The following is a 24,017-nucleotide window of genomic DNA, read 5'->3' as shown; positions in this document are numbered from 1 at the left end:
AGGTTTTATTTAAACAATATACCTAGATTATTTAACGCCCTGAGTTAAGTTTGAATATCGATTGTGTCCTGAGACGATAAATATGTTTCCATATTTGACAAAAATGTTGTTAACTAATGGACACTTCAAACTAAATACAAAAGAAGTAATGAAAAATAAACACATGAAAACAGAAGGAATATTTCGAATTTATTCATGACAATCCATACCGCCTGGCAATCCATAACACATATGCATATGCGTGCATCAACATCTCGTGGAATATAATTATGACGCAGAATCTATTGCTAGGTCAAAATGAGGTATCGGCTAATCTCGCGAGATCACGTATTTTCAAAGCATTCCATTGCCTAGCATTTTCTGTTTCTTCTGATGGCCGACTTTGACGAGGACGAGAGCCAGGTAAGCAGAATTTCGTATATCTTTCAAAAGTAAACGTGATATCACTGAAGTATTTGGTTAACACTTATAAAACCGTGTTACCATTCCACGTTTAACTATTTTTTGAACCGAAAAATGTAAATATGTTCACAGGACTCGCGCGAGTCCCAAATTTACGAGATCCGGTTATTTGGACTTGGAGAAAGTCGAAAGGTTCACACATTTTTGATCACAACAAAAAATATACATGTATGATATGTCTGTAAAAGCAGTATTTTTCTTATTGCGTTCACATTAGTAACGGTTGAAATGTTCATTATGTGTCGATAAGGTTTTGCTGTACGTGATATCAATATCCACATCGCTGTTGAGTGCACCCCATGTTGTCATGTTTACGTCTTGACTAAACGCCGTTAATGGCGTATTTTGGTAATAGTTAGCAGATATATTTACGGGATTGTTTTTAGGTCCACCTCATGAAATTTATTAATTTTCTCAGAGACAAGATCCGTATAATATAGTCTCGAATTACAATGACATCGTTAACTCATGATGTGTGATAATTATGAAACTCATAGCAATAAAATACATGAAGTGAGGTACATTTGTACGTGTATCTGCCCTGTCACTTGTCTATTTACTGGTAATATATATAGTATTAATATTCGTTATAGAGTCTACATGTAGGTATAGAGTGTATGGTTTGTTCAGCTTATTCATAGAGTCCCCTAGATATAGAGTGTATGGTTTGTTCAGTTTATTCATAGAGTCCCCTAGATATAGAATGTATATATTTGTTCAGTTTATTCATAGAGTCCCCTAGATATAGAGTATTAGTTTGTTCAGTTTATTCATAGAGTTCCCTAGATATAGAGTGTATGGTTTGTTCAGTTTATTCATAGAGTCCCCTAGATAAAGAGTGTATGGTTTGTTCAGTTTATTCATAGAGTCCCCTAGATATAGAGTATTAGTTTGTTCAGTTTATTCATAGAGTCCCCTAGATATAGAGTATTAGTTTGTTCAGTTTATTCATAGAATCCCCCAGATAAAGAGTGTATGGTTTGTTCAGTTTATTCATAGAGTCCCCTATAGTGTATTAGTTTGTTCAGTTTATTCATAGAGTCCCCTAGATATAGAGTGTATGGTTTGTTCAGTTTATTCATAGAATCCCCTAGATATAGAGTGTATGGTTTGTTCAGTTTATTCATAGAATCCCCCAGATAAAGAGTGTATGGTTTGTTCAGTTTATGTAGAGTCCCCTAGATATAGAGTGTATGGTTTGTTCAGTTTATTCATAGAGTCCCCTAGATATAGAGTGTATGGTTTGTTCAGTTTATTCATAGAGTCCCCTAGATATAGAATGTATATATTTGTTCAGTTTATTCATAGAGTCCCCTAGATATAGAGTGTATGGTTTGTTCAGTTTATTCATAGAGTCCCCTAGATATAGAATGTATATATTTGTTCAGTTTATTCATAGAGTCCCCTAGATATAGAGTGTATGGTTTGTTCAGTTTATTCATAGAGTCCCCTAGATATAGAGTGTATGGTTTGTTCAGTTTATTCATAGAGTCCCCTAGATAAAGAGTGTATGGTTTGTTCAGTTTATTCATAGAGTCCCCTAGATATAGAGTGTATGGTTTGTTCAGTTTATTCATAGAGTCCCCTAGATAAAGAGTGTATGGTTTGTTCAGTTTATTCATAGAGTCCCCTAGATATAGAGTGTATGGTTTGTTCAGTTTATTCATAGAGTCCCCTAGATATAGAGTGTATGGTTTGTTCAGTTTATTCATAGAGTCCCCTAGATAAAGAGTGTATGGTTTGTTCAGTTTATTCATAGAGTCCCCTAGATATAGAGTGTATGGTTTGTTCAGTTTATGTAGAGTCCCCTAGATATAGAGTGTATGGTTTGTTCAGTTTATTCATAGAGTCCCCTAGATATAGAATGTATATATTTGTTCAGTTTATTCATAGAGTCCCCTAGATATAGAGTGTATGGTTTGTTCAGTTTATTCATAGAGTCCCCTAGATATAGAGTGTATGGTTTGTTCAGTTTATTCATAGAGTCCCCTAGATAAAGAGTGTATGGTTTGTTCAGTTTATTCATAGAGTCCCCTAGATATAGAATGTATATATTTGTTCAGTTTATTCATAGAGTCTAGATATAGAATGTATGGTTTGTTCAGTTTATTCATAGAGTCCCCTAGATATAGAGTGTATGGTTTGTTCAGTTTATTCATAGAGTCCCCTAGATATAGAGTGTATGGTTTGTTCAGTTTATTCATAGAGTCCCCTAGATATAGAGTATTAGTTTGTTCATAGAATCCCCTAGATATGGTTTGTTCAGTTTATTCATAGAGTCCCCTAGATATAGAGTGTATGGTTTGTTCAGTTTATTCATAGAGTCCCCTAGATATAGAGTGTATGGTTTGTTCAGTTTATTCATAGAGTCCCCTAGATATAGAGTGTATATATTTGTTCAGTTTATTCATAGAGTTCCCTAGATATAGAGTATTAGTTTGTTCAGTTTATTCATAGAGTCCCCTAGATATAGAGTGTATGGTTTGTTCAGTTTATTCATAGAGTCCCCTAGATATAGAGTGTATGGTTTGTTAAGTTTATTCATAGAGTCCCCTAGATATAGAGTGTATGGTTTGTTCAGTTTATTCATAGAGTCCCCTAGATATAGAGTATTAGTTTGTTCAGTTTATTCATAGAGTCCCCTAGATATAGAATGTATATATTTGTTCAGTTTATTCATATAGTCCCCTAGATATACAATGTATATATTTGTTCAGTTTATTCATAGAGTCCCCTAGATATAGAGTGTATGGTTTGTTCAGTTTATTCATAGAGTCCCCTAGATATAGAGTATTAGTTTGTTCAGTTTATTCATAGAGTTCCCTAGATATAGAGTGTATGGTTTGTTCAGTTTATTCATAGAGTCCCCTAGATATAGAGTATTAGTTTGTTCAGTTTATTCATAGAGTTCCCTAGATATAGAGTGTATGGTTTGTTCAGTTTATGTAGAGTCCCCTAGATATAGAGTGTATGGTTTGTTCAGTTTATTCATAGAGTCCCCTAGATATAGAATGTATGGTTTGTTCAGTTTATTCATAGAGTCCCCTAGATATAGAGTGTATGGTTTGTTCAGTTTATTCATAGAGTCCCCTAGATATAGAGTGTATGGTTTGTTCAGTTTATTCATAGAGTCCCCTAGATATAGAGTATTAGTTTGTTCAGTTTATTCATAGAGTTCCCTAGATATAGAGTGTATGGTTTGTTCAGTTTATGTAGAGTCCCCTAGATATAGAGTGTATGGTTTGTTCAGTTTATTCATAGAGTCCCCTAGATATAGAATGTATGGTTTGTTCAGTTTATTCATAGAGTCCCCTAGATATAGAGTGTATGGTTTGTTCAGTTTATTCATAGAGTCCCCTAGATATAGAGTGTATGGTTTGTTCAGTTTATTCATAGAGTCCCCTAGATATAGAGTGTATGGTTTGTTCAGTTTATTCATAGAGTCCCCTAGATATAGAGTGTATGGTTTGTTCAGTTTATTCATAGAGTCCCCTAGATATAGAGTGTATGGTTTGTTCAGTTTATTCATAGAGTCCCCTAGATATAGAGTGTATGGTTTGTTCAGTTTATTCATAGAGTCCCCTAGATATAGAGTGTATGGTTTGTTCAGTTTATTCATAGAGTCCCCTAGATATAGAGTGTATGGTTTGTTCAGTTTATTCATAGAGTCCCCTAGATATAGAGTATTAGTTTGTTCAGTTTATTCATATAGTCCCCTAGATATAGAGTGTATGGTTTGTTCAGTTTATTCATAGAGTCCCCTAGATATAGAGTATTAGTTTGTTCAGTTTATTCATATAGTCCCCTAGATATAGAGTGTATGGTTTGTTCAGTTTATTCATAGAGTTCCCTAGATATAGAGTGTATGGTTTGTTCAGTTTATTCATAGAGTCCCCTAGATATAGAGTGTATGGTTTGTTCAGTTTATTCATAGAGTTCCCTAGATATAGAGCGTATGGTTTGTTCAGTTTATTAATAGAGTCCCCTAGATATAGAGTGTATATATTTGTTCAGTTTATTCACAGTTCCCTAGATATAGAATGTATATATTTGTTCAGTTTATTCACAGTTCCCTAGATCTGTATTTCCTTTGTGGTTAGTATAATTAGAAGACCTGATGTTCTTTTGTTTTGACAGACTAAACTTGTTGTCAATCAGCCATACGACGAATCATTAGAAGTTCCTGACGCAGAAGAAGTAGCATCTACTTACACTCCAACACCAAGAATACCAGGTGCCCCAGGTAGGAACTTATTTTGTACTACTACAGTTCATGTACATGTACATGTAGCTCTTCAGCTAGTCTAGAGGCTATCCAAGACTTTAATATATAACCGTCTCATCTCATCTCACCATTTCTTTAGATGTTGTGGACCATTGTGCTGATTTCTCCCCAGGATAGATTGCAAGGCTGATGACTAATTTGCATATTAATTTACATATAAATACCATGGTAATCTGCATATTGGTATGGATAGTGATCAGCATATAATTAATAATATGCATGTCTTCAACACTAGAACAAACTCTGACATGTTTATTTTAACACATACATATATATTGTACACACATGTACATTGGAATCAGATATTTCTCTTCATGTGAAAGTACATGTATATTTCTGATATTGTCTTTCATTTAGATTGCTCAAGCTCAAGGATGGTAGAATGATTTTGAAGCACATGCCTTCTGTTATGTCGTCTCACTCCCCTCACTCCCATATTTCTGATGGCCCAACAGTTGTCAGTGTACAAATGTAGGTTATATGTATGTCGTCACACCCCCACTCCCCATATTTCTGATGGCCCAACAATGGTCAATGTACCATGTAGGTTATGTCATCACCTGACAATGATCAGTGTACAAATGTAGGTTTTGTTGTCGTCCACCCCCCTCCTCCCCATATTTCTGATAGCCCGACAATGGTCAGTGTACAAATGTACATGGAGGTTATGTCGTTACCCAACTCCCCATATTTCTGATGGACCATCAATGCACAACATATAAAATCATACTGAATAATTTGTTCTATACATATATACAGGTCGCAGTAGCAGTTTGCGGCCAAGCACAAGAGGTAGCTCACCACCTGGCTCAATGTCGGGCAGCGATATTGATGAATATGAGGCAGGCACTATGGAAAACAAGGTACATATCTGACTACTATAAAACTTTACCCAATACGTGTACAGGAAACATAACCTGATAAACTCAGATATTTTGACTGCAAGCTCTGATAGAGGGCGCTGTTTACTAGGATCACATAAAAAATGAAAAAGTGGTGTATTTTTTAAATGTTTGGTTTCCTGTTCTGAATTATTTCGCAAATTTTAGATGGATTTTGTAATATGAATAAATTGACATAATATTAAATATAGTGTATAATAAAACACAAGTAGATTTTATTGTATATAGCCCAAAAATTATTTAAGTAAATTTATAAATGTTAAGTAGACTTCAAAGAGAGAGTATCTGCTTTCATGTCTATGTTTGTGTGTACTCTGATGTTTTGAAAATTATTTATTACACGTATATATTCCATTAAAGATAATCAGTATACCGCAAGAGAGCGCCCTCTGCACATGGAAATATATACATTCTATTTATCATGCATGAATGTATGTGGTTATGAGAGCTGATAAGGAAATGGTAAAACTCATAAGATACAGCCTGATGTCTGCTTTACATATTGAAATATTGAGTCATTTGATAGTTTGTAGCTTTGATTGAAGTGAATTACAGAAGGGAACTTCCCCCGGAAGTAAATGTTGTTTGTTCTTTCCATTGCTTTATTAGCTGCATATTGCGAATTAAGGCAGTGTCATTCAAGTCAATCAGACTGTTTGTATTTCCAAATCAGTCTAAGTTGAGTCAGTCAAAGCTTGTACTCTTTTCCATGAGTTGATTTATCACTGTTTAGCCTTTAAGAGGCGGAGTCAAAGCAAGTCAATCAAAACATCAAGTTTTTCCATTCATTAATTTATCACTTTTTAGCCTTTAAGAGGCAGAGTCAAAAGCAAGTCAATCAAAACATCAAGTTTTTCCATTCGTTAATTTATCACTGTTTAGCCTTTAAGAGGCAGAGTCAAAGCAAGTCAATCAAAATTTCTTGCATTTTTCATTGCTTATTTTATCACCATCTAGCCTTTAGAGGCGGAGTCTGAGCAAATCAATCAATTGATTCAGCCTGCACAGGTAGATTTCAATTTTGTATTTTGTCTCCTCTACATCACGTCCACATAGTTTGTAGTGCTACACTCTGGCTGCTGTGTATTGCATTTCTCTCTGGCTTACCACTGTTTAGTTACTTCAGATTTCCTTGAGCTACTCTGTACCAGTGTGCCCTCTAAACCAATTTGACGTTCCACTGACACACACAATTTCTCGTGACACACCAAAATTTGGTGTTCCCCATATCTCTTACTATGTAATGACTCACAAGAAATCCCAGTTTTTTCTCATTTTGACTCACAATGTTCAACAAACTTTGGCTATCATTAGAGGGCACACTGCTCTGTACTTTGTTCGGGTCTCAGCTGAAACATAAAAAGATCCACCACAATGTAAAGTACAGAGTAGGACAAAACTATGAAAGAATTCTGACATGCGTAAAATCAGCATCTATTTGAAATTAGCATTTACTTAAAAAGTGTGCTAATTTTTTAAATCAGTTACTTCAGATATTGAAAAGGAAAATCCACATTTCATGTAAAGTGAACATTTCATTTGCTACATATATATCATCATTTTTTTCTGTCACACTTACATGTAGAAAGCTCATCACTACATGTATGGATATCGTGACATGCTCCATTCATTTTACAATTTGAGTATCAAGAAACTACATTTGTGCATGCATAGAAAATCCAAATTTTACGTCTCACCTGTTTGTGTCTGTTGCCAGTGTGCAAAGCAGAATCCAAATGGGCCTTCTTTATTTGAAGTATTTTTGATCTAAGCATTTGAAGTATCAGTGCTTATTTCAATAATATTACTGATCAGAATTCTTTCACATGTTGATCAGGTCAGAATCATTTGTCATTGCATTATTTCTTCTTTGTACAGGAATCTCAGAAAGTCTTTGTTATATAAATTGGTTTGTTTCTCTACACACTACCGTAACTATACAGTATACAGCTCAAGAAATCTGTTTAGATGTACCAGCTCAGTATCGCTATCAGCCTTATGATATATTGATAACAATAAACTATTCTTAGTCTGGTGTTAACATACAAATGTACTTGTACACAATGTAGCTCAGTGCAAGTACTATTCTAGTTACTGATGAGGGATAAGTGCCAGTCCAGCAATTGCACAGAGCTAGCCTTACTTTATCACATACATTGTAGTGCTGGTACAGTCATTACTCCTTCCAGTTGCTAACATAACACATTCTGATGAGGAGTACATTTGTAAGTGCCAGACCAGTTGTTGCACAGAGCTAGACTTATTTTATCATAATAGTGCTCACACCAGTGCTGGTGAAGGCATTGACCCTTCCAGTTACTCACACATGCTGGTGAGGCATAAATGTGAGACCAGTGCTAGCATTGAATTAGCTTAATTTTAGGACAGAGGCACATATAGCCTGTGATTGGTAAAGTTCTTGAGCTGTACTGTACATTCTTGGATAATGATGTTTATAAAGAGTGACTTTAATTTTAAAGAAGGAACAAAATCACTCAGGTTTAAGAGATTCCTGACAAAAATGGAAATTATACTCTGTCCAAGCACTGACCTTATCACTTGATGTGTGCAGTGTGATTACAGTAGATTACTCTCAATTGTACCAGTATGTGACTTTTAGTAGATGTGTAGACCGATTCTTCTTCTCAACCTCACAGTTTCCTGGTAGTAATATCCCATAATGTCACTACTGAAAGTGTGAATTAAAGTTACCAGTTTTTCCACTACTACTACTACTACAATATATATTTGTAAATATGTATACAGCACATTGCAAGTTAGTGTTCACTGGCTCTGTTTGATACAACAATGCAGAAGCAACAAAGAAACTGCTACACTTTAGATAAAGATTGAATGAAAACAGTATCTTGCAACATTGTATCTACATTAAATTAACATGCAATAGTAACTTGCCACTATACTGATATCAAATGCAGACAGCAAAACATTGGTGTCGGTGTGTCTGTGTCTAGTTGCACTATGTTTGAATGGTTTATTCTATTAAGGTAAAATGTAACAAGATATTATGGTTATGCTATGTTTAGAGTAGGGCATGTGTCGTTTCTTATTGGTTTCAGTGTCGTTGCATCAAACACAGCCAGTGAAATCTAACTTGCAATGAGCTGTATACGTGTACATGTGTAGTATATCGTTCTTAGAGTTCTCCCTACTAAAACAAGTACTGGTTGGTTATTAATATTCATGACATGATCTGATCATGTTATGTAAATTTAAAAATTAGTGTCAAAAGAAATCAACTACATGTTACATGTTTGTAAAGTTTTTGATACCTTTTCTGACTGTTAAATTGGCCATAAGAATGAAGGTTGTTTATTTACTTTGGATTTTTAATTTATAAAATAAGTTTATCATGGCTTCCTACCTGAAAAATCCATGTGGAAAAAAACATTGACAAAGTCTGTGTCTGTAACTCAGTATGTTGCAAAATACTGAAGATGTGTAGAAGTTTGTTTTATACGTACAATAACAAACATTTTACACATTTATTAATCTTTTGCAATTTATTGAGTTACATGTAAGGACTTGGTATTATTTGTTTCACATTGATTTTCAAGTAGGAAGCCGTGATAATTTAAAATTGTTTTATAAATTAAAAATGCAAAAATAAATACCCAATCCTTATCCATATAGACAGTTTTAATTTTTAATAGGTACCAACCAGTGGTAACAAGTGAAGGGAGAACCCTGTCTTGTTGTGTAGTTTATTTTATTCTATTTCCTGTGAGAGTGAAAACTTTGATCTTTGTAAAGTTTAGTGTTTGCTGTGTTAGTGTAAAAAAAAAAGTGAGGCATTCGACAATAATGTTACAAATAAGACTGAAGATTACGGAAAACACAAAACCTACAGTGTTGAAAAAACCAAATTAACGAAGTTTGTCATGTCATGTTTTGTTGAACCTAACATATTTCAAAAAACAAGCATAAATAGAAAGACTGTAATACAATACAATCATTGCCCGGCTAACATGTATTAGGGCATGAGTAGAGATCTCTTACCTCAAGTCTATTTATATGCAGTAACTATTTCCCCATGGCTGAAAACGTTGGGAAATGTAGTTGGGTTGCCACTTAACAAGAAGGGTAGTATGACATTTATTATAGTGCTCAAATATTCTCAGGCACAAATTTTTTCAATGTAATCTAAACAAATCCCCAGTAGAACTCCCATGCTATCAGGAAAGTGCCCTACAGAAAATAGAACACGACAAGTGCATGCTCTATGCAAATTAAGGTCACTGTAGGTCACTATTCCATACAACATGACATGATCTAAGCCAATCACTGAAGGCTTTACAAAATAATTGTTAATGTTATACATGTACAACAGGTGTTACGAAGGTTCTGGACTGGTTACGTGTACAAATATGTGTTATCCCTAATCTTCAGTTGCCCCACGTTGCATCAGAGATAGAACGATATAAAATTTAGACCTGGATGAGAGATATTTTCTTCCAAAAGACTGTCATCCAGACAGCAGTACCGATATAAAAATTGTGTAAAAATTGTGATCTGGTAGATAACCAGGCTTAGTTCACATAGAACAATTATTGTGGAGTGACTCATGTGTCAGTAGATATGTAGCTTCAGTTAGTAAATTACTGATTATTTAATAGTAGAGTTCATATCTCTTTACATCAACCTAGTTTTTGTTATATAGGGATATTCACTTACTGTCTAGCTGTGCTTTCTTTCTGTTCCTTTCACAGTGTGCCAACTGATAACATTTCATCTTGTGTGTGTTTTGTTACTCCTATATCATGCACTTTCATATCATGTACAAACACTTGTATATCATGTACAGATTCTTGTACTTGTATATCATGTACATACACTTGTATATCATGTACATACACTTGTATATCATGTACATACACTTGTATATCACATACACTTATATATCATGCACATACACTTGTATATCATGTACATACACTTGTATATCATGTACATACACTTGTATATCATATACATACACTTGTATATCATATACATTCACTTATATATCATATACATTCACTTATATATCATATACATACACTTGTATATCATATACATACACTTATATATCATGCACATACACTTGTATATCATATACATACACTTGTATATCATGCACATACACTTGTATATCATATACATTCACTTATATATCATGTACATACACTTATATATCATATACATACACTTGTATATCATATACATTCACTTATATATCATATACATACACTTATATATCATATACATTCACTTATATATCATATACATACACTTGTATATCATGCACATACACTTGTATATCATATACATACACTTGTATATCATATACATACACTTACAATGTATATATCATGCACATATATATATATCATGCACATATACTTGTATGTCACTTGTATACCATGTATAGACACTTGTATATCATGGATAGACACCATATTATAATGTACATACATGTACATGTACACTTGTATATCATCATATACAGACTGTTGTGTATCATCATGTACAGATAGTTGTACATACATTTGCATATGTACATGTATCACATACCTACATGTACACTTGTATATCATGTACAAAATGTACATGATGTACACTTGAATACAACAACAAGCTCATTAGCCAGGATGTGATTCAGCAGTGTCAGGGATTGTCAGATGTTAACAATTTGATTGATTTTAAGTTTATTTGAAATCTCATTTTAAGAAGAAAAAAATCTTAGCTCTGAGCTTCTTGTTACCAAAGTGTCAGAACAAGGGACATCACATAAATGCATTTGCACATGTACAATGTAAGTGCATACACATACAGTTAAATACATGTATACAAACTGTACATGTACACATTCTAATGATTCTGCATATATTACATCAACTTTGACTTGTTTATCATTGTACTTTTGATGTCTACTTGGAAATAATCCATTGTGCTTTCATTGTCCCTATCTACTATCTCTTCAGACTCTTAAACCAAGGCAAAAGATCAAGGTACTGTACAGTACAGCATATTATCAGCTTGGCATGATATGAATGATTGCATGCTGTACAATACATACCTGTCATGTTAGGCTGTGATTACATACCTGTCATTTTAGCTGTCATTACATACCTGTCATGTTAGGCTGTCATTACACACCTGTCATGTTAGGCTGTCATTACACACCTGTCATGTTACGCTGTAATTACACACCTGTCATGTTAGGCTGTCATGTTAGGCTGTCATTACACACCTGTCATGTTAGGCTGTCATTACACACCTGTCATGTTACGCTGTAATTACACACCTGTCATGTTAGGCTGTCATTACATACCTGTCATATTAGGCTGTCATTACACACCTGTCATGTTAGGCTGTCATTACATACCTGTTATGTTAGGCTGTAATTACATACCTGTCATTTAGGCTGTCATTACACACCTGTCATGTTAGGCTGTAATTACACACCTGTCATTTTACGCTGTAATTACACACCTGTCATGTTAGGCTGTCATTACACACCTGTCATGTTAGGCTGTCATTACATACCTGTCATTTTACGCTGTAATTACACACCTGTCATGTTAGGTTGTAATTACATACCTGTCATGTTAGGTTGTAATTACATACCTGTCATGTTAGGCTGTCATTACACACCTGTCATTTAGGCTGTCATTACACACCTGTCATGTTAGGCTGTCATTACAAACCTGTCATGTTAGGCTGTCATTACATACCTGTCATGTTAGGCTGTAATTACATACCTGTCATGTTAGGTTGTCATTACACACCTGTCACGTTAGGCTGTAATTACACACCTGTCATGTTAGGCTGTAATTACATACCTGTCATGTTAGGCTGTCATTACACACCTGTCATGTTAGGCTGTCATTACACACCTGTCATGTTAGGCTGTAATTACATACCTGTCATGTTAGGCTGTCATTACATACCTGTCATGTTAGGCTGTCATTACATACCTGTCATGTTAGGCTGTAATTACATACCTGTCATGTTAGGCTGTCATTACATACCTGTCATGTTAGGCTGTCATTACATACCTGTCATGTTAGGCTGTCATTACATACCTGTCATGTTAGGCTGTAATTACATACCTGTCATGTTAGGCTGTCATTACACACCTGTCATGTTAGGCTGTCATTACACACCTGTCATGTTAGGCTGTAATTACATACCTGTCATGTTAGGCTGTCATTACATACCTGTCATGTTAGGCTGTCATTCTACTCTCTAACTTTTATTTCCAAAACAGATAACTAAATATGTTGATAACAACAATTGCCTTTTAAGTTTGAAGACAGAGATCACCAAACTTCCAAGACAGACCATTTGCTAACCATAATCATCTTTACATTGTGAAATTTTACTGTGAATATATTGTTTTGTAAATCATGTGAAATAATCTGAAGAATTTTGTAATTATAATATCTATCAAGTCTATGCTTTCCTTATTGCCATCTTTAATGTGCCTCACCTTGTCATCTCTAGCTCTGCTGTGTTCTTTCTACTATGTACAGTGAAAAAATCAGAATGGGGGGGGGGGGGAGGAGGAAAGGAGTAGTGAGAGAGAAGGAGGTTTGAAATAGAGGATGGGATAAGTGGGGGGTCAGAGAGGGTTTGGACTGAGGAGAGGGTGGTTGAGAAGATCAAAGAGAGTAGAGGGCAGGAGAAATGAAGAGAATGAGTAGGGATTGAAATGTGAGGGAGATGGTTTTGAAATAGGGTCCTGTGTGAGTGGGGTACATGTACATGTAAGAGAGGGTTGAGGGTGGTTGAGAACAAGAAAGAGGGAGGGACAAGAGAAACAAGGAGGAAGAGGGATGGAAAGATTAGTGTTGGCATGAGGGGAGAGAGAGAGAGAGAGAGAGAGAGAGAGAGAGACAGACAGACAGACAGACAGACAGACAGACATGTTTCTAGCAAGTCTTTATTTAGAATACTTGTGTCTGTAGCTGTAAGTGTAATTCATATGTAGAGTGTGTTCATATGTAGTACTACTAGCCTCTAGTGTGAACATGCATGTGTTTTTAGTCTGGCATGGTTGTATGACTCACTGTCATCTCTTATTGTAATGTCTATAACATTCTCTTTCACTAAAGATTTTAAAGTCACTTTATAAAGTTATGTCACATTTTTCCACTCACATAGTCTAGTTCCTATACAGTATCGTTACCATTTACAAATCCACTCACATAGTCTAGTTCCTATACAGCATCGTTACCATTTACACCTCCACTCACATAGTCTAGTTCCTATACAGTATCGTTACCATTTACAAATCCACTCACATAGTCTAGTTCTTATACAGCATCGTTACCATTTACACCTTCACTCACATAGTCTAGTTCCTATACAGCATCGTTACCATTTACACCTCCACTCACATAGTATAGTTCCTATACAGTATCATTACCATTTACACCTCCACTCACAGTCTAGTTCCTATACAGTATCGTTACCATTTACACCTCCACTCACATAGTCTAGTTCCTATACAGTATCGTTACCATTTACACCTCCACTCACATAGTCTAGTTCCTATACAGTAATGTTACCATTTACACCTCCACTCACAGTCTTGTTCCTATACAGTATCATTACCATTTGCACCTCCACTCACAGTCTAGTTCTTATACAGTATCGTTACCATTTACACCTCCACTCACATAGTCTAGTTCCTATACAGTATCGTTACCATTTACACCTCCACTCACATGTTCTAGTTCCTATATAGTATCGTTACCATTTACACCTCCACTCACATAGTCTAGTTCCTATACAGTATCATTACCATTTACACCTCCACTCACATAGTCTAGTTCCTATACAATATCGTTACCATTTACACCTCCACTCATATAGTCTAGTTCCTATACAGTATCGTTACCATTTACACCTCCACTCACATAGTCTAGTTTCTATACAGTATCATTACCATTTACACCTCCACTCACATAGTCTAGTTCCTATACAGTATCGTTACCATTTACACCTCCACTCACAGTCTATAGTTCCTATGCAGTATTGTTACCATTTACACCTCCACTCACATAGTCTAGTTCCTATGCAGTATCGTTACCATTTACACCTCCACTCACATAGTCTAGTTCCTATACAGTATCATTACCATTTACACCTCCACTCACATAGTCTAGTTCCTATACAGTATCATTACCATTTACACCTCCACTCACATAGTCTAGTTCCTATACAGTATCATTACCATATTTACACCTCCACTCACATAGTCTAGTTCCTATACAGTATCGTTACCATTTACACCTCCACTCACATGTAGTCTAGTTCCTATACAGTATCATTACCATTTACACCTCCACTCACAGTCTATTTCCTATACAGTATCGTTACCATTTACACCTCCACTCACATAGTCTAGTTCCTACATATATACAGTATCGTTACCATTTACACCTCCACTCACATAGTCTAGTTTCTATACAGTATCGTTACCATTTACACCTCCACTCACCTAGTCTAGTTCCTATGCAGTATCGTTACCATTTACACCTCCACTCACATAGTCTAGTTCCTATACAGTATCGTTACCATTTACACCTCCACTCACATAGTCTAGTTCCTATACAGTATCATTACCATTTACACCTCCACTCACAGTCTAGTTTCTATACAGTATCATTACCATTTACACCTCCACTCACATAGTCTAGTTCCTATACAGTATCATTACCATTTACACCTCCACTCACATAGTCTAGTTCCTGTACGGTATCGTTACCATTTACACCTCCACTCACATAGTCTAGTTCCTGTACGGTATCGTTACCATTTACACCTCCACTCACATAGTCTAGTTCCTATGCAGTATCATTACCATTTACACCTCCACTCACATAGTCTAGTTCCTATACAGTATCGTTACCATTTACACCTCCACTCACATAGTCTAGTTCCTATACAGTATCGTTACCATTTACACCTCCACTCACATAGTCTAGTTCCTATGCAGTATCATTACCATTTACACCTCCACTCACATAGTCTAGTTTCTATACAGTATCGTTACCATTTACACCTCCACTCACATAGTCTAGTTCCTATACAGTATCGTTACCATTTACACCTCCACTCACATGTTCTAGTTCCTATATAGTATCGTTACCATTTACACCTCCACTCACATAGTCTAGTTCCTATACAGTATCATTACCATTTACACCTCCACTCACATAGTCTAGTTCCTATACAATATCGTTACCATTTACACCTCCACTCATATAGTCTAGTTCCTATACAGTATCATTACCATTTACACCTCCACTCACATAGTCTAGTTCCTATACAGTATCATTACCATTTACACCTCCACTCACATAGTCTAGTTCCTACATATATACAGTATCGTTACCATTTACACCTCCACTCACATAGTCTAGTTCCTATACAGTATCGTTACCATTTACACCTCCACTCACATAGTCTAGTTCCTATGCAGTATTGTTACCATTTACACCTCCACTCACATAGTCTAGTTCCTATGCAGTATCGTTAACATTTACACCACTCACATAGTCTAGTTCCTGTACAGTATCGTTACCATTTACACATCCACTCACATAGTCTAGTTCCTATGCAGTATTGTTACCATTTACACCTCCACTCACATAGTCTAGTTCCTATGCAGTATCGTTACCATTTACACCTCCACTCACATAGTCTAGTTCCTATACAGTATCATTACCATTTACACCTCCACTCACATAGTCTAGTTCCTATACAGTATCATTACCATTTACACCTCCACTCACATAGTCTAGTTCCTATACAGTATCATTACCATATTTACACCTCCACTCACATAGTCTAGTTCCTATACAGTATCGTTACCATTTACACCTCCACTCACATGTAGTCTAGTTCCTATACAGTATCATTACCATTTACACCTCCACTCACAGTCTATTTCCTATACAGTATCGTTACCATTTACACCTCCACTCACATAGTCTAGTTCCTACATATATACAGTATCGTTACCATTTACACCTCCACTCACATAGTCTAGTTCCTATACAGTATCGTTACCATTTACACCTCCACTCACATAGTCTAGTTCCTATACAGTATCGTTACCATTTACAACTCCACTCACAGTCTAGTTTCTATACAGTATCGTTACCATTTACACCTCCACTCACATAGTCTAGTTCCTATACAGTATCGTTACCATTTACACCTCCACTCACATGATTTAGTTAGAAACCATGTTGACATCCAGATTAATGTTTGTGCAACAAAGTAATAACTTGTAGACTTATCTCATTGGCTTTTTAAAGTGACCATATTGATGAGGATTTAGTATTAACTTTTGATTTTCAGTTTATGATTTGATATGAAACTAGAGAGTTTTATCATGGCTTCCTACTTGAAAAAAAATATTTTGAAACAACATAGACACATCTGTGTTTGTAACTCAATACAATGCAAGAAAGCTAAAAGATGTGAAAAAAAAATTGTTATTAATTTGTACGTGAAATTCGAGAATGAATATTCACATCATTGACTCTGAGTTCATACTTACTTACATGTATATGAATATTTCTACTCACAGAGTCAAAACAGAAATTCTTGGAAGCAAATCCCAAATTAGTATTTAGTTTAAGGTTTGAAGTAAAAAACAGTAATACTACTAACCCCTGCACAATGTTTAGCCTTTTACTGTAGTACTAACATTGTTCATTTATGTTCTACTAATTGTATATACAATCCATGTGTATTTACAACAGCCCATAGGCCAGCCCGGTCAATTGAAAGAACTACAGCCGACCCATTACAAAGATGACGATGATGATGATGATGACGATGATGATGATGACGATGATGCATCAGATTCTTCTGGAGATGATGATGATGACGACGACGACGATGATGATGATGATGAACATGGAGGAACTGTTGAAGGGTAAGGTGGAAGTTTGAATTACAATAAGGTTATTTATTCCAAGTTCTTTTATTAGAAATACCGTGAAGACAAACACATGGTGTTATAGCATCGGGCTAACCTGCTTATTTAAAAAAATAACTCAGGTAACCACTGAAAACACTAGTTACAACCAGCGAGAGGTACTCATCACCTTTAAAAGTGGCTCAGGTAACCACTGAAAACACTAGTTACAACCAGCGAGAGGTACTCATCACCTTTAAAAGTAACTCAGGTAACCACTGAAAACACTAGTTACAACCAGTGAGAGGTACTCATCACCTTTAAAAGTGACTCAGGTAACCACTGAAAACACTAGTTACAACCAGTGAGAGGTACTCATCACCTTTAAAAGTGACTCAGGTAACCACTGAAAACACTAGTTACAACCAGCGAGAGGTACTCATCACCTTTAAAAGTGACTCAGGTAACCACTGAAAACACTAGTTACAACCAGCGAGAGGTACTCATAACCTTTCACAGGGCTTGAATTAACAGACTAAGTCTTGACTCCACAGACTACCAATTCTTGACATGGGGCTACCAAAATTTGCAGCAGGTAGCCCACTCAGGCTACCACTGATTATGTGATGATTTAAAGGATAGAAGATTTATAGACATAAAAGTATTTTTAGTAAGACACATATTTCCAATAGAGGAACTCTGTTTTCAGTTCAGGAATATAGAACTATTGTCACATCCTTTGGGCTACTAATTTCTGAAATTGGTAGCTCATTGGGATTACCGTAAAAAAATGTTAATTTTAAGCCCTATTTCAACTTACTCAGCAACCACCAAACATGCAGATCCATGGTCTTACTACAACTTGTACAAGACTATGGTTAAAGTGAAATCATAGCATATTATATTTGAATCTTTTAAAGACTTTGTTTCTTTTTAAATCTCACCTTAATTTAACCCCTGTACTTCATTTTTTTCAGCGCCTATGACCCAGCAGACTATGAACATCTACCGGTTGCCCCTGATATCAAGGAATTGTTCCAGTATATCACACGATATACACCACAAACCATAGAACTAGAACACAAACTTAAACCCTTCATTCCTGATTTCATTCCAGCAGTTGGTGACATCGATGCCTTTATCAAGGTGAGGATTAATTGTATTTCCATGTATTCTAAAGATTTTTCTTGTCTATTCACCATGTGTCAAACGTGAAGTACACAATTGTCTCACGTCCACCTGTGTTAAAAAACAAAACAAAAAAAAACTCTTAAATGAAAAGTCAGTTAGACATGTTCATATTTTGACTAATTTTATTTTCTTACCTGGTCCTGTAATTTGATAGGTTAACAGACCAGATGGTAAACCCAGTACCCTTGGGTTATCTGTTTTGGATGAACCATGTGCGAAGCAGTCAGATCCAACAGTGTTAGATCTTCAGTTGAGAGCAATCTCCAAACAAACCACAACAAAGTCCGTCCAAGTACGAAGTATAGAAGAAGCCGACAAGAATCCTAAATCAATACAGAACTGGATAGATAGTATAAGTGAACTACATCGGTCAAAACCACCTCCTACTGTACACTACAACAAGTAAGTTAAGGTGTCATTTATTGATTATAACCAGTAACTTAGGGTAACATATTGAGTGAAGTACATAGGCCATCAAAACCACGTCCTACTAATGCAGTATAAGTTAAAAGGGTGTATTTGGATGTTGATTATCATTGACGTGAATATAAAATTTCTAGATTTACATGTACTGTTGAGTATTTTGTTTCAGGACCATGCCAGACATCGATGATTTATTGTTGAATATTTTGTTTCAGGACCATGCCAAACATCGATGATTTATTGTTGAATATTTTGTTTCAGGACCATGCCAGACATCGATGATTTATTGTTGAATATTTTGTTTCAGGACCATGCCAGACATCGATGATTTGATGCAGGAATGGCCACCAGAATTTGAAGATCTGTTGAATAAAGTTGGTCTGCCAACAGCTGAGTTGGATTGCAGTTTGTCTGAATATGTTGATATGATCTGTGCTATCTTAGATATCCCTATTTATAAAAATAAAATACAAAGTCTTCATGTCCTATTCACACTTTATTCGGAGTTCAAGAATTCACAAGTAAGTTGTCTACAATTAGATATTATACCATGCATAAGCCAAAAATATGGAATTTATACTCTGGTCTTTCTACATCACCACAACGTGCGTCTTTGTCACAACAGTGCGTGTCTACATCACTGGTTCTGCTGTGTTTGAAGTATGAGTCAGCATGTTCAAAATTGATGACATCACTTTCCCTGATTTTTATATGGTATTACTGGCACTGGTAAAATTATGGTATTCATCACAAAACAACTGACGTAGACATGGGTTGTCATGACGTAGAAGAACCAGGTTATGTTATCAAATATTTTCTGTTCAATGACAATAATTTGGCTTGTGCATATCATTAGATTCTATTCTTGAAGTGGCCATATGGATAACAATTTGGTATTTATCTTGGATTTTTATTTGATAAAACAAATTCACTTTGTTTTTATACTTGAAAAAATAATGCGAAAGAGCATATACCAAGTCCATGTTCATAACTCAATACATTGCAAAAAGATAGAAAAAGTGTAAAAAGTTTGTTATTGTACGTACAATAACAAACATTTTATACATTGTTTAGCGTTTTGCGAAAGAGCATATACCAAGTCCATGTTCATAACTCAATACATTGCAAAAAGATAGAAAAAGTGTTTAGCGTTTTGCAGTTTATTGAGTTATGAACATAGACATTATTTTTTCAAGTAGAAAAACATAGTGAAGCTATTTTATCAAATAAAAATCCAAAATAAATACAAAATTCTCATCCATATGGCCACTTTAAATATGTTTCTTCGTTCAGCTTAGAGAAAATACTAGTGACTTACGAAACCCTGTCACTACGAGTTGAACAGTAGTTACGACAAACCCTGCATGTACCACTAGTGTTTTCTGGCTCAGTGATTTTAAATGCTTTGAAATAATGCAACTAGGTCAATGCACTTTTATTGGTTGACTAAAGAAAGAAAGTCATATGCTGAGCACTGAAGAACCAATGACATACACAACTATGTTATCTCCATTGAGTCATTTTTCAAAAGAGACGTAACAAGATCGAGAGGGCACACCACTTGAGGAAAAAATGATATTACATAGTTATATGGATATTGGATGAGGATTTGGTATTTACGTTTAATTTTTAATTTATAAAACAATTTTATCATGGCTTCCTACTTAGAAGTTCAATGTGAAACAACCTAGACAAAATCTGTTTGTGACTCAATACATTGCAAAAAGATAAACAAAAAAATGTGTACAAAAGTTTGTTGTTGTACGAAAAATAACAAACATATTATTTATTAACCTTTTGCAATTTATTGCGTCACAAACAAGGACTTGGCATATGTTGTTTCACTATTCATTTCTAAGTAGGAAGCCATGATGAAATTGTTTTATAAATTAAAAATCTAAAATAAATACCCAATCCTCATCTGATATCTCCACTTTAAAATCACAAGCTGTGAATGCAGCAGTCAATAAAATGTAGCAAAACAACAAAATGTAGCAAAAACAACTGTGGCATGCATAATGTAGCAAAAACAACTCTGGCATGCAATATGTAGCAAAACAACTTCTGGCATACAAAATGTAGCAAAACAACTCTGGCATGTAAAATGTAGCAAAACAACTCTGGCATGTAAAATGTAGCAAAACTACTCTACTGGCATGCAAAATGTAGCAAAACAACCCTGGCACACAAATAGTCAAGTTACTCTGGGTATGTAATGTATTAACACTAATTTTTGTTTGTTTTCACAGCATTTCAGAAGCCTTGCAGCAGAAAACAAATTAGATAATGCACTCAAAGGTAAACCTAGTGGTGCATCAATCAATCAATCAACAGAAGAACCTGACAGATTTGTACTGTAAACTGTCACATGATTGGCATTAACCAATGGAATACACAGATTTGGACTGTGACAAGTCACATGATTGGCATTAACCAATGGAATAGACAGATTTGAACAGTTACAAGTCACATGATGAACATTAACCAATGGACTAATGATATATACTGTGACCTGTCACATGACTGGCACTAACCAATGAAGTTGTCCTATCCAGCCACATTTCCACCAATCAGTGATATTGTTTCATCTACATATCACAATTCTTAATCTGGCCACTGACAGAATTGTGAATTGACCTCAAAAAGCAGCATCTGCCAATCCAAAATATTGCTTTATCTTCTGTATCGAATGTGTAATTCATTCAATAGCATTGAGTTTTTCATATGAACCAGCTAAGCTACTAATGAGCAATGTTGTGTCTTCTATGTCATATCCTAAGTTCCTTGTTGTATTGGAAATTGTTCCTACTACGATGAAAACAAAGTTTGGGACAAAAGCACAAAACAATACTAGTCACAAACACATTTTTTGTATTTAAATTCTCTGTAAACATCCGACATGCACCTAAGAATTGATACCATATACCCCTTCAGTAAAAATTGATGTCATAATAGTCTTGCTATATCCTAAAAAAATACCTGATTTGTAGGATTCTCCTTCAGTGATCTAGCGTTCGGTCACCTACTTAGAAAAAACACCTGTAGACTTGCATACTAATGATACCAATTTGCATATTTGCAGCTGGATAAAATATTAAGCAAAGTTGATCATATTTTTCAAAGAGGAAAGAGTTCCTTTTTACCTCCCACCATTTATTCTCAATAATGTCAAAAGTGGAAAGAAAACCCCACATTTATTGCCCTATAAACCACACCAACTAACAAACCTAAACCTGAGTTAGCAGCTTTTTGTTACATTTTGTTTTATTTTCTGAATAAAATAATGACAAAATATAGTCAAACTCAACACTGTGGTGGAGGAGGGTGCAAAATGAACTCTTACCCCTATTTGCATATTGACAGTTGGATAACATATATAGGCAATGTTAAACATATTCAAAAATGGAGATGCTTTGTAACTTTTGGAAATATTTGACTTAATTTTTCCACCAAAGACTTCCATATAAATTATTTGTAAGATTTACTTGCGGACGTATGCTTAGAATATGATCTGGTTGATGTACGCTTAAAATATTATGAATGTAATATATTTTTTGGTGAAAACTACATACAGCTGCTGCTCTTGAATGTCATGTCGTGTAAATATCTTTAAATGCTTTCCCGTTTGTATTTTGTAAACTTTGAAATCTTTTTTATAACTCTGAAATGGTAAGATGTTCTGAACAGTGCGGTCTTTGTTACAATGTTACCCACAAATTTGCTGATAAAGCAAAATATTAAGATCTGATTTAGAGAGTGCCTGCTGTGAATCAGTAATGATACCAGTTTGTTTAGTTACTTTACTATGATGTAAATAAAATATCATATATACATGGTTCTATTCACCAAAACATTTTATATACATGTAGTTATCAATTATTGCCCAAATATTAATTTATGTAAACTATTTATGAATAAAAATAACACACATCGCCGACTGCTTTTATTGTTCTACAATTACAAATACGGAAACCACAGGGTAGAGGAGGAATATATGCAAATTAAGATATGTGTTAGACTTTTATGTTCAATACAAACGATACTTACATGTACTTTGAAGTCATGATGGGCAAATACTCTGCTTGGAATCTGTAAGTTGCTGGTTAGAGCCCCAGTGTTGCAATTGTTTCTGAATATCTAAAATCATTGGACAAGATTTGAACCATGTTTGTACCATAGTCAACCCAGCTGTATAATTAGGGACCTGGTCAGATGCAAATTGCAATGTGCTTTAATCCTATGCGCTTATAGAGGCTGCAATGGGTTGTATCCTTCCCACAGAGTTGAGGAAGTATAAAAGAGCCATTGTTATTCTATATATAGATCCGTGACATGGGTAACAACTGTAAAGCACTTTGAGCACAAAGTGGGAAAGCACTATATAAAAACTACTATTTTTTATCATTATACTACATTATCCCTCCACAGTCTAAGATGTACTTAAATTGATGCCATTTCTTCCCTACAGCTGTTATCAGCACTGTGAGTACACATAAGCTATTAATTGTTCTACCACACCTATCTCTCCCTTTTAAACATTCATCGTCTAGCTTATGGTAAGAAGGAATTCCTTCCCCTTACCAGATAAGTGAGATGATAATATTCACACATGAGTACACTTGGTGAACAAGCTGTTGAAGATAAACATTGGAAATGAATTATACTCAACAGTCATAGTATCCTCTTTATTGAAGACCATTTGCCCTTAAAGTGATTGAACTCTAAAATTGTGTTAATAATCATGTCTGGTGAATAGTATCATGTAAACATCTGTTGCAATAAAACTACAATAAACAAAGACATATATGTAAAG

The 24,017-nt window shown here is 35.1% G+C and overlaps 1 protein-coding gene across 1 annotated transcript; it reads left to right on the top strand.

The window, feature by feature from the left end:
* The first annotated feature begins 300 nt into the window (after window positions 1-300).
* LOC144440222 (intraflagellar transport protein 46 homolog) lies at window positions 301-24,017 on the top strand. The gene is made up of 8 exons (XM_078129538.1): window positions 301-402; window positions 4,600-4,705; window positions 5,507-5,610; window positions 17,433-17,608; window positions 18,568-18,736; window positions 18,936-19,183; window positions 19,512-19,725; window positions 21,454-24,017. The coding sequence occupies exons 1-8, from the start codon at window positions 373-375 to the stop codon at window positions 21,562-21,564; spliced, it is 1,158 nt and encodes a 385-aa protein (XP_077985664.1). The 5' UTR covers window positions 301-372; the 3' UTR covers window positions 21,565-24,017.

Source organism: Glandiceps talaboti, chromosome 9, assembly GCF_964340395.1.
Source record: "Glandiceps talaboti chromosome 9, keGlaTala1.1, whole genome shotgun sequence".
Lineage (NCBI taxonomy): Eukaryota > Metazoa > Hemichordata > Enteropneusta > Spengelidae > Glandiceps > Glandiceps talaboti.
Note: the sequence above shows the minus strand (reverse complement) of the source record. Positions and strands in the feature narration are given on the sequence as shown.